The following is a 17,894-nucleotide window of genomic DNA, read 5'->3' as shown; positions in this document are numbered from 1 at the left end:
AGCGCTGTGGCCCCATTCCTGCCTCATCAGTCATGCCTAAATATTTCCTCACCTTTTATAATAAATAAGAGGGAAGACTGTTAGGCTCATCTCCTCCCCTCACCTCTCCCAATACACACACACACACACACACCAAGCTCATCTTTGATGTGAGTTGATGTGCTGGGGATCTTTGTGAGTGATAGGTCCTCTTTTCTGAGGAATAAGGAGGGGGGAAGGGGAACAGGGAGGTACTATGGGACTGGGAGGAGGTGAGGAGGGGACTATGATTGGGTTGTAAAGTGAATAAATAAATTACTAGATAGATAGATAGATAGATAGATAGATAGATAGATAGATAAAAAATTTTTTTAAAGCTCTGAGCCTGGGACCTTGTCTATGGCAAATATAAGAAGGGGGTCCTCCCCCAAGGAAGCAGAATAGAAATCTATGACTGAAGAAGGGTTAGCCCTTCAATCAGTGAAATCATCACTCCTCTGGAGGAAGAAACAAACAAACAAACAAACAAACAAAAGGATTCTGGATGCATTTCTGGGTGTGCATGTGTGCACATGTGTGTATGTGCACATGTGTGTATTTGTATGTATGTGTATGAGTATATGTGTATATGGGCATATTGTTTGTGTGTATATGGGTGTGTGTATGTGTGTACTTGTGTGTATGCATTTGTGTGTAAATACGTGTCATCTTTGTATGATTGTATTTAGGGGGAAAGGAGTCTTGGAGTTCAAAGATGAAGCCTACGTTGGTTAGATAGTTACTTAGTTACTTAGTTGTAACAGACACACACACACACAGACACACAGACACACACACACACACACACACACACACACACACACACACACACACATGAACAGTAGAAAAGACTGGCTCTGGCCTTGAGTGGGATAGGACAAAGTGACCTGCTGAGGATGGAATAACAAAGAGCAACCTGAAGGTCAAAGGCGCCTTTGGGAACATTACTTTAGAACAAGAATGAAAGACAAGCCACTTTACACTGCCACTGAGCCCACCTTATGCAAGGACTGCGGCCTCAGCTTTGCCGCTCCGATTTTCTTCTTACAAGCAAGGGTTCAGCAGAACTCCTTGACACTGTCAGTAACACAGACTCAGGAATTCAGTGACTCTGCCTGCATTCTTTCCCTTCTCTCACAACATACACACACAGAGGGGAAAAAAATCCTTCTTGTTTCAGTGTGTGAGGGGGGAGGGGCAAAATCCTTCTGTGCAAATATCAACATGGAATTCTTCCCCTAAAGCAACGGCAAATTAAATACTTACCCAAGCAAGTACTTCTGTGTCAAGACAATGTTCAGAAGGTACTTTAATGACTTTTAGGAACACAACCAACCAATTTTAGCTATGGAGATTTTTAAATAGAGCAGGATTGGCTGCACTGCAGTTCTGTTTCTTGGGTCTGGCCATTTATTCTACAAGAGCCTGAGTTGATTTTTTTCTTGTTACTGGTTTTTTTTTTTTTTTCATTTCCTGCTTGTTGAGTGAATACTTTCAGAACACAACAACATGTTGAGTTCTTTGAAACTCTCAGGCTGCCCTTACCATTTCTCTCGCATTTCTCATGGGTCCTGGTACCCAGTACCACAACTGACCTCAGGGCCTCATGTAGCCCAGGCTAGCCTCCAACTTGCTATATAGCTGAGGATGATACTTATCCTCCCATCTCTGGGGTTGCATCTGTAAGCCACCAAGCCTGGTTTAGGCAGTGATGGTTATCAAACACCCAGAATGTTAGGCAAACACCTTGCCTACTGACCTGTTTCCTGCTCCCACTGATGCACGATTTTAAATAAATAAACAGAGTAACAGCAGCCAGGCCGACCTGAAGACCAGACAATTAGATCTACAGAATTAAACATTATTCCAAAAGAAGATTTTTCTGGGTCTCAATCTTATTTTTTCCCCCTTTCCTTCTCATGAATAGTTTGTATTTATTTGTGGATAGCTGTAGTCGAGCACAGTTCACACATAGCAGAAGTTAGAGTCTGTCCATGGGGCGGAGCCATTGTTGGCTGACATACAGCTAGTCCATGAAGAGGAACTCGAAACTCATCCTTAGGCCGAGGCCCCAGCTCCAGCACAACAGCTGATGGGCGGGAAGGACTCTCTCCTTGTTCTCATAGCCATGCTTTATATGTTTCTGCAGCTTCCCTTTGTTGAAGTGCACATAGATCGCGTCTGCGCCCTGACAGAAGGGGTGCTTGAAGAGAAAGGTGCCCACTACAGTGGTGAGGGTGAAGGTAGAAGTCCTTCTGAATAGCAAAGAGTACAAATGCAAAGTGATCGTTGGCGGTGCCATATTGCCTCACTACCGAACTAGTGTCAGTGGTCTCAATCTTTATCCCAACCATAATAGCTATAGGCAACCAAACATCTCACATGAATCTGGGGGTGGGGGAATCTAACCAATTCTATAGTAATATACGAAACGCATTGTTTATAAATGTTGGAGATACGCCATTTCTATAAATGGAGGTCCAGGTGAGCGGAGTACAGCATCATTGTGGGACTTAGACTTGACTTCTGAGAAATCAAGCGATCATGTAGGAGGGCAGAGAAAAATGGGACATGATCTGCCCTTCTGTGTTCAAAAGAAAATGTCCTGGAAGGTGATGGATAAAGAATGTTGGCTTCACAGAGGCAGGAGAAGGGTGAGCTTGCTACCTCCAGGAGCAAGGCTCAGGGTTTTCCTTTTGGCTTGTGATTTCTCTGCATCTGCAGAAGTGCCTCTGAACATTTGGTCTTCTGATGGACTTCAGGTATCTTTGGTCCAAACTCTGGGGTTTGGGTAAGGAAGGCCAGCTGCTGCACCTGCTGGAGACGGAGCTTGACGCTTTCCTAAGGTGAACAGAAGTTTTTTGTTTTCTTATGGGAAAATCTTTTAAAATGAACTTGCTGTTGTAAAGTGAGGCTATAAATCTGGATGAGTGTTTTTCTCAGGAGCAGATGTAGAAAAATCAGAAAGAAGTTGACAGTCTGTTTCCTCTACCACAGCTGATGGCTCTGAGCTTGGTTCAGACTGATTTTATTGAGTCAAGAAGACCCAAAGCCAAGCAAACAGTTGGCCACGACACAAACAAAATGGATTTTCACCATTTCAGTGGGAAGATTGTTATTACACAGTTATTTCTGTTTTATAGTGCAATTGGGTATTAATTTTAAAATGTAGATTAAAAACAAAAGTAGACAGGAAACATTTACGCCCAGAGTGGATACTGCTATCTTGTCTGAATGCCTGGCTTCTCTCCCCAGGGAGTTCTCTCTCCTTATTGTTTAATGTTTGTTTGGAGGGGATAGGTTCTGCTTTTGTTACCCAGGAAGTGTTCATATTTGTGAGCTCAGGTGGCCCTCATACCTGAGCCTCTTTGTACTACAAGGTCATCTGAACTGTCCCTCTGTCTCCTTTCTTACTTTGGACCTCTGCCCCTTCCTAGTTCTTTCTGCTAAAGAAAGAACTTTCCTGGGTTCTGTTTAGCCAACTGAAGGATCGGAAACTCCATTGCATGGTTCTGGCTGGAGAGGAAAAAAGAAAGCACACCTCTGATTGATGCAGTCCTGCCATGCCTATGCCTCCCTCTCCCCTCGCCCCACATTGTCTCTCTGGATCCTTCCTGCTCAAAATTCCTACCGATTTGAAACTCACTGGATAGAGATTTGAGATGTAAGGTTTTGTGGTCCCAGCTTTGGAGCAAACTTCTCTCTGGGCGTCTGTCCCTCTAGTTTTCAGAAGAGACGTGGGCACTCTTTTTGAGCCTCCTAAGCCAGCCCTTGCAGACTGCTGATCAGTTGAAAAAGGCAATGGTTGCAGCCTCCGCTGTAGCTGCCACTTAATTTCACACCAATTATTACTTGTACCAAGATAAATAAAAAAATAAAAGTAGAAACAGATGAATAAGCAAAGAACTCCTACATTCAAAAGTTAGAACAGCAGGTGCTATGCGGGCTGTTGGGCAGTAAAGTCACCAACTGTCTTACTTAGCTGTGACTCGTTCGAACAGCACCAGTGGCATGTCAGGGAAGCTGTGGCCTCTAGTGCAATAGTGACTGTATTGCTGTGGGGATAACCAATTGTTTTATGATTGTATTTGAGACCTGACCCATAGTAGGGAACTGATCCTTCATTCTGTAAACCAAGAGTCCATGCCTGGGAAGGACATAAGCCTTAGGGAGAAAACTTATTCTGCTGTTTCGCTATATGGTCATGCGGTTAAACTGACTTCTAAACGGTTGTGTTTGTACCCATAGACTAGTGCTGTGCCTCATTTCATCAGAGGAGCTTCTTACTGCAGCGGGCAGGGGTAAGTGCAGAAACCCTTACATGACCAGAATGCTGATATAAGTGCTTGTCCCTGTATAGGGCAGATACAGCACCTTCTTCATGAATTAGGGAACATTGCAGAAGAGGAAGCAGGGGAAAAGGTAGGAGTCAGAGGGGAAGGAGCCATGCAGAAAAGAGACATCTGAATATGACAGCCATTGCTCATGACCTTGTTGCTTCCATGCTTACCTGCACAATACCTGCACAAGACTGGTCCCTGTGAGGGACCATTGACAGATAAGGGTGGTTAGGGAGAAAGGTGTCATTTTCTTCAGTGGTGTAGCTAATAAGTTGCCCATTCTCCAGCAAATAACCCACTCCTCAGTTGGGAAAAGAAATCCTAATTAAACTCAGTGAGTCACACATAAAACCAATATTGAAAGTAAGAGGGGGATTTTCTGAGGTGAAAGGTTTCAGAGGGAGAGGGAATGGTATGAAAAGCAGAGACAGAGGTACAACAATAAAATTCATTATACACATAAGTGAAACTGTCAAGACAACTACTTAAAAAGGAAATAAAACAAAAGCTTGGGTTTAGAGCAAATGGCCCAAGCAGCCATCTCTCAAAGGAAGATATGCGATAGTTAACAAGTGTAAAAATGTTCAGTATAATCATTATCAGAGGAACTCAGATCACAACTGCAGTGAGAGACCAAGTCACTCCACTAGCACCATGGGTAAGGCAGGTGAGGGCACAGAGGAGGGAGCCTCATACGCTGTAGGCTGGAGGTTAACGTTACACATGGCAGTGAGGAGGGATCCTCAAGAACAGACATAGAACCAGTGTGCCATGGAGTAGCCACCGCTCAGTCTGCACAAAGGAATGTAGTCAGGCTGGGAACACAACACCTACTCCTGATTGCTTCCCTCAGAACTCAGGGCAGCCAAGAGTCAACACGCAGCTTCAATCCCAGCATCCACAGACGCGTGTCTAAAGGAAACGTGACATAAATACAGAAAGGTGTAGAAAGAAGGAATGTGGGATGGGATGTCTCCACATAAGGGTGACACAGCATGCTGGCTGATGTGACCTGGTCCAAAGGTGTAAATGCAGAAGAGGACAGTTTTCTTCCTGGGAGGGGCATGTCTTTCAGAAGAATCAAAACCCTTTGTTCATCACCATCTTGTAAGCAGCTTTGTGGACTGAGTCAAAATGGCATTATCAGCGTTAAACCCTCTCTCATACACACACACACACACACACACACACACACACACACGTATTCACGCAGAGAGGCAGAGAGGGGGAGAGGGCGAGAGAGCTGAAGATAGTAACAAATGAACTTTAGTCTCTAGAACACTAGACTCATCCTTCCTCTTTAGCTAGAGCAGCGCTGTCTCCCATTGGATAATCACTCAACTGTCTCTCTTTAGCTAGAGTGGCGCTGCCTGTACCCCCACCACAAACACACCTCGCTTAATCATGCTTGTTTCGATTGCTGTGTCTCCTCTTAGGAGCACCGCTTCCTGTGAAGAATTCTGGAACATCACAGGCAGCATCTGCATTTATATGGTGACTTCTGTATTTCACGAATACACGTGATTCTTGCTGCAAGTCAAGCAGGCAGGCAAGGACACCCTTTTGTACACTACAGTGTGATCCTCCGGCTGGGCCCTCGCTGCAGGTTGTAACATCCAGAACCTCACAACGTTGGTCGCTGGTGCAGTGAGAGCTGCTGAAGACTTAGTCAAGACGAGTGTGAGGCCATGGAGACAGATCTAGGGAGGTCGGCCTTGGAGGGGCACCCCCGCAGGGCAAGGAGAGTTGAGGGTTGCCAGCAAGTCAGCAAAAGCTGAGGAGAAAGGAAAGCCAGCCGCTCTGTAGGCTCCAGGGGGAGCACACTGCCCTGATTGCAGGCCTGCACCCTTGGAATTACAGGGCAGCGGAGTTCTGTGGTTTAAGCACCCCAGTTTGTGATGCGCACTTTGTTAAGGCAGCCCTGGAAACCTAACCCGTGGACTCCAGGCTGCGGCTCGCCCTCACCAGCTGCCAAGGTGTGTCATGCACCAGGCATTCTTACCAACCCTGTCAGGTATTTCCTAGTGTTATTCAGATTTTGCTGATAAAGAAATCAAGAACCAGAGAGATAAGTCAGCTGACCCAGGCCTCCGTGCCTAGACTGTGGCAGACTCTCACGGGGCTGTTTTTTGATTTCTTCCCCTGAGCACAGCCATCATTAGCACAACTTTGAAGATGAGGAAATGGAGATCTCAGGGTGGAATGATCCTTCCTTATCTTTTCGAAGCTAAACACACTCATTTCCTGTGGACTTTCTCTGGGGGTTATTGACCCACATATTTTCTTTGTTACTTTTGGCCTTGTCTGATTAGACCAACTGCAGCTCATTTACCGACCTCTAAACTAAACAGGAAACCTCGTAAAACTGTGACCCACTGGACAGACGGGAACCGTTCCAGCACCTCCCAGGGCTACTTGAAGATGCGTGAGCCTACTGTTTACTTTTTTAAATGATGCTGGTTTGCAATAGAATAATAAGCACTGTTCCTTGAGCATTACTGTTTTTAGGTAGTAGGCCCTGTACACCTTTCATTACACTTAGCAGAAGACGTAGAAGGTCATTATTACTGCATTGTTTTTAATGTAAGAAAAAAATTGGAACTCAGGCTTCAGTCCTCCACAAAAGCTCGGCATGGAAACCGTAGAAATGGGTGAGTGAGTGGAAACCAGACAGTGTATCATCTCACACGCCACACTCAAAGCAGTGGGTTTTCCCTAGGTACAGCCAAGCTCAGGCTGACCCGCTCACCTTCCCTCGGGATGAAGAGGCTGTGCCAATGCTAACCTGCTTTCCCCATGGAATCATTAGCGGGACTCGCTGAAGACCTCAGTGGAGAGTCTGGGGCAGGGTTTCTCAAAGGTCAGATGTCTCTAAAATCAATTCAGTGCGGTATGCTGTCCTCTGTAGAAGCCAAAAAGGGGGAAGCATCACTAGGTGCAATAGAAATGTGATTTTTCAGAAAATACGTGTTGGTTATATGTGAGCAGGACAAGATAAAACGTGCATTACACTCTGGTTGTGGGGGGTGGGGGGAAAGGCAGTGGGTACCATCCACAACCACCTCTGCCCACCAGGCCCAGGGAAAGCCGTGCAGTATTTGGTGTAAGCTCTCCTCCGGCCTCACCCCTCAAGATCGGCTGTAAGAACAAGGCAATTCGAATTACTGCAGAGCTATAAAACCAAAACTGTTCGCATTTACAAAGTGTCTACATTTCTAATTCCCATCACAGTCCACTCCAGCACACCAACCAAATCTGGCTTCTTCCAAAGGCCAAGGGGGGGGGGGGAGGGTGTAGTTCCTTGTGGAGAAGAAAGACTTACACAGGTTGCTTGACACCCTCAGCGCGCGCAGTGGCAGGCCCCTTGACTGTGCAGTTCTTCATGCCGGCAGCTCTCAAATATTGGTCACCTAAAGAATTCTCTCAGAGGCTTGTTTTTAAAAACAAACAAACAAACAAAACAAACAAACAAAAAAAATCCAGAGAGCTCGACTAGTTTAGGGTAAGGCCCAAGAATTGAGACTTAAAACGCTTCCCAAGAAGCTCTTTCTAGCTCTGTATCACACATATGGGGGTTGCTGGCAAAGCATCCCAGATGCAGCCTAGGGAGCCAGACCTGGAGAAGCGAAGAGCAGAGGGTACAGGAAGAAGACAAGAAAAGCAGGGGCTGGCATGAGACTCACCTGGTGGAGTGCTGGCCAAGCCCACACAGATCCTGGCTTCCATCCCCAGCACGTAAACCAGCCAGACATGGAGGTGGAACACACTGGTAACCTCAGCCTTGGGAGGTAGAGACAGAAAGATTGTAAGTCCAAGGTCATCTTCCACTACAGAGCTATTTGGCGGCCATCCTGGGCTACGTGAGACCCTGTCCTAAAAAAAAAAAAAAAGAAAGAAAGAAAGAAAGAAAGAAAGAAAGAAAGAAAAGCCCTCACTTCTTGTTTGATGGTTTCTGAAACTCAACTGACGGATGTGCTCATTTTAAATTTGCTTTAATACTTGGTGCCAACATGCAGAAACGTTAGAGGTTAGTGGGTAAACTGTGAGACACATGTGTTTGTCAGGTTGTGACTCTTCCTAAAGCGTGCTCCTTGAAACAGTGGAGACCCAGTGCTAGTGAAATGGAGGTTAATTTTCGCACCCCCTAAAGCACGTTCTCCCTGGAGAGGCTGTCCGTCAAGCAAGGGGTCCCTGAGTGCTAAGGCTCATGCCGAGGAACTGGGAGTTTGTCTGACTGGGTTAGTTAGGCAGTCGATGCTCTCTGTTCAGGGCTCAGATACCCCATTTCCAGAGCTTCAAGTTAACCTCTAACCTGGGCCCCCCCCCCAATGCCATGGCATTCCACAATTTAGAAACTGCAAATATGTAAAAGAGTTACTCCGGAGTAAGGCTTTTTTAGCAGAGAGTTTTCTTTTGATTACACAGTGAGACAGCTGCCACAGGTGTTTGCCTCCTAATTCCCGTTATGGCTAATTTAGCTGTGTGCTCATCCATGAATGAAGGTATTTCATGGTTCTAAGGAAGGACACATCTCAAAGCTCTTCCTCTCTCCCTGTCTCCTCCCACCTCCTACTCTTCCCTTTTCCTCCTTCCTTCCTCCCTCCACCCCCTCTTCCTCCTCTAGCCAGCACTTAGCTAGGTGCCTTCCTCTCTCTGTTAGGGTACATGATGTAAACACAGTATGGGGATTCTAAGTCGGCTCCAGTAACTAATTAATTGCATGTTCCTACCAAGGCTTTAAAGACAGCACACTTTCATTCTGAGATCCGATCAACAAAGTGTCTAAATGCAGGGCTGAGAACATATAATCTTCAAACTAGGAACTAACAGTTGTATTTTGGAAGATTACATGTGACGATTCTAAGTGGTTGCCTCTCTGTCATGTTGTCTTAAGAAAAGATCACAAGGCCCACAACAAGGAAGTCAAATTGACAGTTTGGTGGCAGGAAGAACACAGGTTGTGTCATAAGTTGAGTGTAGGGAAATCTTAATGATGGGTGCTGGGCATGAGGATACTTGGTGCAAAGTACTGTCTTTTCTCAATGTTTAAACATTTTTCCCGAGTGCTTGAAAAATTCTGCTGTTAGGGTATATGTTTTCTACACATGTATCTGTACATAGATACATTTAATAGTTAAATCTTCCAAATGCCTCAATGATTTGCTTTTGTAATTCTTGAGGATGAGCTAAGACATGTGCTTTCCGATTTGCCCAGCAGGGCTTTTACTTCATGGGCTGCGCCCTGCAGTTTCATACAGTCTGGACCATCCCATCATGACTGTGGAGATGTCAAATTCATCGCAGCTGTAGATAGTGGCACTGAAGAGTGTGGCTAGAATCAAGGGAAAACACAGATTAGACTGTAAAGGTCAGTGTTGTGTGATGCTGGAATCAAGATGAGAAATCATGCAACAGGACACGGCCTGTTCGCTCTTCCCATGCAAGCCATGTCAACAGCTTGTGTAAGCTTCCTCAGCTGGAAGGCCTCCCAGGTGTGTGTGTCTCTAGCATAGGTGCGGGCCTTGGGTTAGATGAACTAAATCACATGCTGTTTATCAACTCTAGTGTTTTGTTGCCTGTGGGAAGCAGACATGTTCCGGGCTGTGCTGGGTGGACAGCTGCACCTCCCCACATCAAAGATCAGGCGAACAGCCTTGGCTTGACATCTTGAAAGAGACACCTGTGGTACAGTGGAGACAGCAGCTGCTCACCGGCATCATGGTGATGCCCTCTGAAGAGGCTGAACTGTGGATTGGCCATAGGAGACTCAGGGAACCAGTGTGGGACCTGGTGCTAGGAATGCCAAGCAGCCCCACACTAGTGAGAGAGCACAGCCTCATGGGCAGTGACCTGACCGGAACTGGGGGGCAGGGAAAATGATGGTGGATGTCACTGAGAGACTTGTTTATACTTTAAGACATACTTGAAATTCCTTCAGGCTTTAGGAATAAGATATGCAGCACTATGAAGACAGATGAAAAGGAGGTTAAGACTAGCTCCACCACGCACATATACTCTCCCCGCAGGCATAGGAGTCTGCATTTCTAGTATTTATAACATATTTTTTAAATAGGCAAAATGACTAGTTACTAGGTAAAGCCTTGACCAAGTCTAAAGACTATTTTTTTGTCAGTGTAAATTGTTTTTTTTTACGGTACTTAGAATGGAACCCAAGGCACTACACTGGCTAGGCAGACACTACACCACAGAGCTACGTTCACAGATTCACAGACCCATTTTTACTTTAAAAGTTATGGGCTAGGGGAGGGGAATAGGGCAGAAGAGGGAGGGGTGGGAATGGGAAGATACAAGTGAGGGGGGTAACAATCAGATGATATACGAATAAATTCTAATAAATTAAACAAACAAAAACAAAACAACAAAAAAAGAATTGCTTAGTATTCAGAAAAACAACAACAACAAAAAAGATAAAATGTTCTTGGAAAAAAGTTATGTGTATGAGTTTTTGCCTACAGGTATGTTTGTTTATCATATGTGTGCAGTGCCCATGGGTGCTAGAAAAACATGTCAGAATCCCTAGAGGTACAGTTATAGATAGCTGTTCTCAAACATGTGGTTTCTGGGAAGCGAGCCTGGGTTCTCTGGAAGAGCACCCAGTGCTCTTAAGCACTGAGCAGCTCTACAGGCCCTTTACCTTTTGTTTTGAAGTCTTCCTTGGCTTTCCAGCCTGGTCTTGACTCAGCCTAGGCAGGCCTTGAAATGCTGCCCCACTTAGCTACCCTTGGCACTGGAATGACAGGCCTCCAGCAGGCACAGCTTCCTTCTGTTCCTTACCTCGTACTTGTCCACACAAGACTGCACTGTTTTAAATATATAGCTGATACATATTGTATATAATTCAACTAAGACTTTAGTCCATGTGAGCAGAAGCTCTGCGCGAGTTTTTCTTGACCCAGGCCATTTGCTACTAGTCAGATGTGTGCATTGCAAGATGACAGGATGCCAGAAATCCTTGAATATCAAACCACTGTGCTGCCAAGGACATATGAATGCCTCTAGGCCGAGGAGGAAGAATTGCTAGCTGTCTATGTGCTCAGTGGGTGCGGAGGGTAGTGTTTTGTCAGCCTGCCGCAAGCTAAGGTCATCTGGGATGGGGGAACTTCAGTTGAGGAAAACGCCTGCATCAGACTGTGTGTAAGCCACTCCGTGGGGGGAGTTTTCTTGTTTAATTGTTGATGTGTGTGGGAAAGGCCCAGAACACTTTGGGCAGTGCCAACCCAGGGCAGGTGGTCCCGGGAAGCATAAGAAAGCAGTCTGAGCAGCCAATAAGCAGCATTCCTGCTTTAGTTCCTGCCTCTGGGTCCCTGCCTTGAGTTCTTGACCTTATTTCCCTTTATGAAGGATTATAAGATGAAAAATAAAATAAATCTTTTTCTCCTCAGGTTGCCTTTGGGCTTGGCATTTATTATAGCCATATTAAGCAAACTAAGATGGGAGGCACAGCTGAACACTGTCTGATTTTTCAAAGCACGTTACATGTGGTCGTGTTGTTAATCAGAGCTGTGGCGGCCATGCGGCATAGCATCGTCTATGCTGTCATATTTTATTTTTATAACGATATTTTGATACAGGGAAGTCACTGTGTGTGATGTTATCATTTAGAGCTGACGATGTATCCCTGAACCCCCCCAAATGCTGGATACATGGTATATCATTGAACCATACCCCTAACCCCTGTAATTATTATTCTGATTATATAGTTGACCAGAGAACTCCTTCCAAAGTTACCTCAAATTGGTGATTTGTGGTATTGAACCCTAAGGGATTTGAATAAGCTGTTTTGGCCATCCCCTCCTCTGAAGGCCCGGCAGGAAGTTGAGTTACCATTGCAGCTTTGGCTACTGGGATTCTTGTTGGAGCTCATGCTGGTGAAGAGGGTGAAATGTTTTTTGTTTTGAGAAGTCTCCTAAAAACTGACTGAAGAATTTTCTTTTCTTTTCTTTTTTTTTTTTTTTTTTGCAGGTTTTCTCTGTGTAGTCTTGGCTGTCCTGGACTCACTTTGTAGACCAGGCTGGCTTCAAACTCACAGCGATCTGCTTTCTTCTGCCCCCCAAGTGCTGGGATTACAGACATGTGCCACCAGCCTTGGCTGACTGAAGACTTTTCAGTAGACTCATGTGGGTGTTGTCTGTGCTGAGAAAACAAAAGAGCAGGAGTCAATCCTGTTATGTATAGTGCCCGCTCAGTGTGCAACAGCAGAGACTCACCGCCCCATACCCAGTTATTCCTCACCTTAGAAAACAGGAACGCCATTTACCCTAACTGATCAAATCAACACTCACCCTCCAGAACAAATCCACCAGAGTCTGACCCATTTTGCTGTCTCATACGACCACCTTGGTCCAAGCTGCTAACTATTAGGACAGCCAGCCCCATAACGTCCTGGCTTCACTGTGGTCTTCTCTAGTCTGCACTAACACAGGAGCCACAAGGATTGTGGGAAAACATGGGACAGCTCACACTTCTCCTTGTATAAAATCTTGCAGTGGCTTCCCAAGCCCCACATGGAAGTCTGAGTCCTTAAAGTGGCCTAAGCTTGTGACTCATCTTCCTCTCACACTCAGTCTCCTCCATCCTGTGTTCCAGCTGTCTCCTTCCCTTAATTCTCAGCTGTAGGGGTCATGTTTCCCATTGTTGGTTCAGATCTTGACTCAGATGGGATCTCATTAGATTTCCCTGGTCTCCAAGTATAGAACTAATCCAGGCACTCCTTTAACATTTATGTGATAAACTACTTTTTAATTATTTTATGTTATTATAAAAATAGAATGTCTCACAGAATAGAAAGAAAATTGAATGTCAATAAAACTTGAGGCGCTGTCTTTGCTTTAGGCCTGGACTTGACTCATCTCATGGTACACACTTGCTATTCAGCAATTATTTCTTGAGTGAATGGATTCACTGAATGGGAAGTTTATTCATTTTTTGATGACGTCTTACCTTATTTGCTGAATCATTATGGAAAGCATCTAAGAATACACCTATCCCGTTCTGTGCTTTCTGCCATTCCGCCCTCCTTCCTCCTTGCCTCTTGTTTGCCCCATTACACATCCATCTCCTCACAGCTGGGAGATCAGCTTTGCAAACAATGGTGAATTCCTGGTAACTGAACCTACAATGGGATTCCAGGGTTATCCCTGAGTCAGTCATGTTTCATAATGATTTTTGTCTGGTTATTGCATGCCATTTAGAGATTTGTACCAGGAAACAGAGATAGAAAAATATTTTTAAAAATAGATATTGGCTGTCTGACCTGAAAGAGCTTGTGATTAAGTCAACATTTAAATATCTTTATTATGTGTACAAATAACCCTGAGAAGGAAGTTAAAAGGTCGGTTCTGGTTCAGGTGAGACCCTAAGCACCTAACAGCTCTCAGACAGTATCTGGACCGCTGTTCTTCAGTCTGTAACGCACATAACACATTGTCCTGTAGTCCACTCTTTCCCAAGCATAGCTGGAGAAGAGCTAGAGCCACAGGTTGGCTCAGGTAATTAATTAACTCATACCAGTGCTTCGAATTGGGATCTACTGTGGGCCATCCTCCAGTAAGTCAGGAAGGGGTCAGCTTGACCTACTGAGCACTGACAGGACTGAACTCAGACCTGCAGTCAGAAGTCTACATGCCGCCTTAGAAACATGGGAAGGCTCTTTGGTCTCAGACTCACCAGACTTAGCAGTCGGCATCCAGGGCACTACGGACCCCTTACTGTGTTTCTGTTTGGCATGGCCAGGTTGTTCCTCCTGGGGGTGTCTCAGCAGCAGCGGGAAAGAAAAGCCAAAGGGTGATGTTCTCTAAGCCCATTTCAAAAGATTTTCATTGGAGGCCAAGGTGGCAGTGAGTGGGTAAAGTTCTCTCTCTCTCTCTCTCTCTCTCTCTCTCTCTCTCTCTCTCTCTCTCTCTCTTTCTCTCCCCCTTCCTTTTCTCTCTCTCCTTCACTCCTCTTTCTTTCTTTCTTTCTATTTTTTCCCTCAAAACAGGGTTTCTTTGTGTCACCCTTACTATCCTGGACTTGTTTTGTAGACCAAGCTGGTCTCAAACTCACAGAGATCCTCCTGTCTCTGCCTCCCAAGAGTGCTGGGATTAAATGCGTGCACCACTACACCTGCCACTGAAATGCGTTCTATGTCATCATGAAAACTTGATTTTGGATCCCTAGCACCCACAAGGGTAAATAAGTCAGGTCTGGCAAGGGAGCTGTGACCCCAGCACTAGGAAGGGGATGATAAAAGGAACTCTGGGGCTCAGTGGCCAGCCAGCTGGACTGCAACTGAGAGTTTCCGATTCACAGAGAGACTCTGTCTAAAAATAGCAAGGTGGAGAGTGACAAAGGCCACTTCTGGCCTTCCCATGCACAGGAGTGCATACTCACACACATGCACGCATATATATATATATCTCATGATGTGTGTTTGTGTGCATACACACACACGAGATTCTTAGCACTTAAGATCAATTGCTTCAACTTAGTCGTTCCATATGACTATCCTGTGGTCACTAGAACAGAGAACAGAACACAAGTGTGTGAGCTCAGTTTGGGAGCTTGCAGGTTGGCTTGCCACACTCATAGAATATGTATGCTACAAGTTAGGCAAGAGCTAACCATGCTAATGTGAAAACTGTGTGTACCATAAATCCTTTACAATGCCCATGCTTCCTAGTCATGGCTAAGACACCGGGCACTGTCTGTTCTGCCTACCCACCAGTTTGGCTACACTTGAAGCACTGACCTCCACTCAAGCAGGACTTTATCCTATCCATTTGTTCCTCTAAATGACTTTCTTCTTTACAAATGTCTTTGTATATAGAAACAATACTGATGTGGACATGTAAGCAAGCATGCCTGCCAGAGGTGGTGGAACACACCTGTAACCGCAGCATTTGGCAGGCAGAGGAGGGGGATCAGGAATTCAAAGGCATCCTCAACCACACACAACAAGTTCAAGACCATCCTGGGCTACAGGAGAACCTAGCTTAAGCACCTCTCTCCTCCTAAATCTAAATATCTTCAGTCCACTGTGGACAAGCTGTCTAAATTATTTTAGACAGGCTAAACCATTTAGATTGTTTAAATACTATAGCTTTTCTCCTTTTATATCAAAATCAAGTCTGGTATACTGAAATGATGCACTTAGTCTTCAAAGTACCATAAACATATACTTATCAACACACATCTACCTTGTCTTAGATGGCTTATGTATTTTTGCAGGCTTAATCTTTAGGTTAGCCACCTAAGGTTCTGGAGTTTTCTATTTTCCAAATGGCATGGAAACCCAGAGGAGTTAAACCAATGTCAGTTCCACAGGATTCAACACCTTCCCTCCCCTCTTCATGAGAAGGCCGTATCAAACCCAGCATCTGGCTCTGTTTGTTATCTGTAATGAAGTCCACAGTGGTGAGTAGAAACAGCAAGGGCTCATCCTTCATGTCCTCCTCCTTGAAAACCAGACCTCAGCACAACACTTAGAAACAGGTGAGGGGCCAGCCCAGGGCTCCACAGGGAAGCGCACTTGCTGCTCTTTGCAGAGGACCTGAGTTCAATTCCCAGCACTCAGACAGCAGCTCAGAATTTGCATGTCTAGGCCCAGAGAATCTGACGCCTTCTGCTGACCTCTCTAGTCACAGGATGGTGCACAGATAGAACATGCAGGCAAGCATTCATACATACAAAATAAAATCAGCCTGAAAAGAAAATTCACAAGTGAGAGTTAATCACTGGAATTAGGCAATGCACGTCGGTGATCACTGTAATCACACTGATCAAATTAAAGGGAGCAGACAGCAGACAGCTTAGGCGTCAGTAAGCGAGAACTGTACAGATGAAAAAAATTCATTTTTAGTCTCATGGAGGCAAGTGAGTGAAAGTCAAAGAAGGAACAGGGGATCCATGGGTGCACGTTAGATGAGAACCGAGGTACATTCACGTTTTAAACTGTGCTTGTGGTTTAGGGAATCACACAGAGAACAATTCTAAACAGCACCTCTGATAGTGCTGATTGGAGAAAGGCCCATATTTTAAGAATTTGTGTCTGCAGAATAGACTTCTCTGGTGATAAAGAAAAAAAGTAGCTAGATAACTTTTTCTTGCTTCCTATATGGAATCACTAGGAGCCTGCTGTGCTTTGGTCCCTGGGCCAGGCACTGGGATGGGCCAGGCACTGGGATGGGCCAGGCACTGTCTGAGGTGGGCCAGGCACTAGGATGGGCCAGGCACTGGGATGGGCCAGGCACTGGCTGGAGTGGAACAGGCACTGGGATGGGCCAGGCACTGGCTGGGGTGGGCCAGGCACTGGGGTGGGCCAGGCACTGGCTGGGGTGGGCCAGGCACTGGGATGGGCCAGGCACTGGCTGAGGTAGGACAGGCACTTGGATGGGCCAGGCACTGACTGGGGTGGGACAGGCACTTGGATGGGCCAGGCACTGACTGGGGTGGGCCAGGAACTGGGATGGGCCAGGCACTGGGATGGGCCAGGCATTGACTGGGGTGGGCCAGGCACTGGGATGGGCCAGGCACTGACAGGGGTGGGCCAGGTACTGGGATGGGCCAGGCACTGGGATGGGCCAGGCACTGACTGGGGTGGGCCAGGCACTGGGATGGGCCAGGCACTGGGATGGGCCAGGCACTGGCTGGGGTGGGCTAGGCACTGGGATGGGCCAGGCACTGGCTGGAGTGGGTCAGGCACTGGGATGGGCCAGGCACTGGGATGAGCCAGGCGCTGGGATGGGCCAGGCACTGGCTGGGGTGGGCCAGGTACTGGCTGGGTGGGCCAGGCACTGGGATGAGCCAGGCACTGGGATAGGCCAGACACTGGCTGGGTTGGGCCAGGCACTGGGATGGGCCAGGTACTGGGATGGGCCAGGCACTGGGATGGGCCAGGCACTGGCTGGGGTGAGCCAAGCACTGGGATGGGCCAGACACTGGCTGGGTTGGGCCAGGCACTGGGATGGGCCAGGTACTGGGATGGGCCAGGCACTGGGATGGGCCAGGCACTGGCTGGGGTGGGCCAGGCACTGGGATGGGCCAGGTACTGGGATGGGCCAGGCACTGGGATGGGCCAGGCACTGGCTGGGGTGGGCCAGGCACTGGGATGGGCCAGGCACTGGCTGGGTTGGGCCAGGCACTGGGATGGGCCAGGTACTGGGATGGGCCAGGCACTGGGATGGGCCAGGCACTGGCTGGGGTGGGCCAGGCACTGGGATGGGCCAGGCACTGGCTGAGGTGGGCCAGGCACTGGGATGAGTGAGCAGAAGGTCCTTCATCTGCCCTTTGGTGACATTGTGGTGAGAAGGGAGGAAGCAGAAGTCTAATGAGTTCTCAGGTCCCCAGGGGAACAGACAGGGTGATTCAAGCCACCTTCAGAAAGCCTTCGGTTTAAAATCTATTTTTTAAAATAACCACTTCAGATGAGAAGAATAGAAGGTTTGAAATATTTAAATGGATTATCAGTTTTCTGCACAATGAATCACAGAAGAAGGATTAAAATGTCAAGGTCACCTCTAAATGAGCTAGGTGCTA

The 17,894-nt window shown here is 46.6% G+C and overlaps 1 protein-coding gene across 1 annotated transcript; it reads right to left on the bottom strand.

The window, feature by feature from the left end:
- Positions 1-2,044: 2,044 nt before the first annotated feature.
- Positions 2,045-2,320, bottom strand: LOC127199631 (cytochrome b-c1 complex subunit 9-like). The gene has a single exon (XM_051157758.1). It carries the CDS (start codon positions 2,318-2,320, stop codon positions 2,045-2,047), a length of 276 nt encoding a protein of 91 aa, XP_051013715.1.
- Positions 2,321-17,894: the final 15,574 nt, after the last annotated feature.

Source organism: Acomys russatus, chromosome 15 (genome assembly GCF_903995435.1).
Source record: "Acomys russatus chromosome 15, mAcoRus1.1, whole genome shotgun sequence".
Taxonomy (NCBI): domain Eukaryota; kingdom Metazoa; phylum Chordata; class Mammalia; order Rodentia; family Muridae; genus Acomys; species Acomys russatus.
The sequence above is the reverse complement of the archived record's forward strand: the minus strand, read 5'-3'. Positions and strand labels throughout refer to the sequence as shown.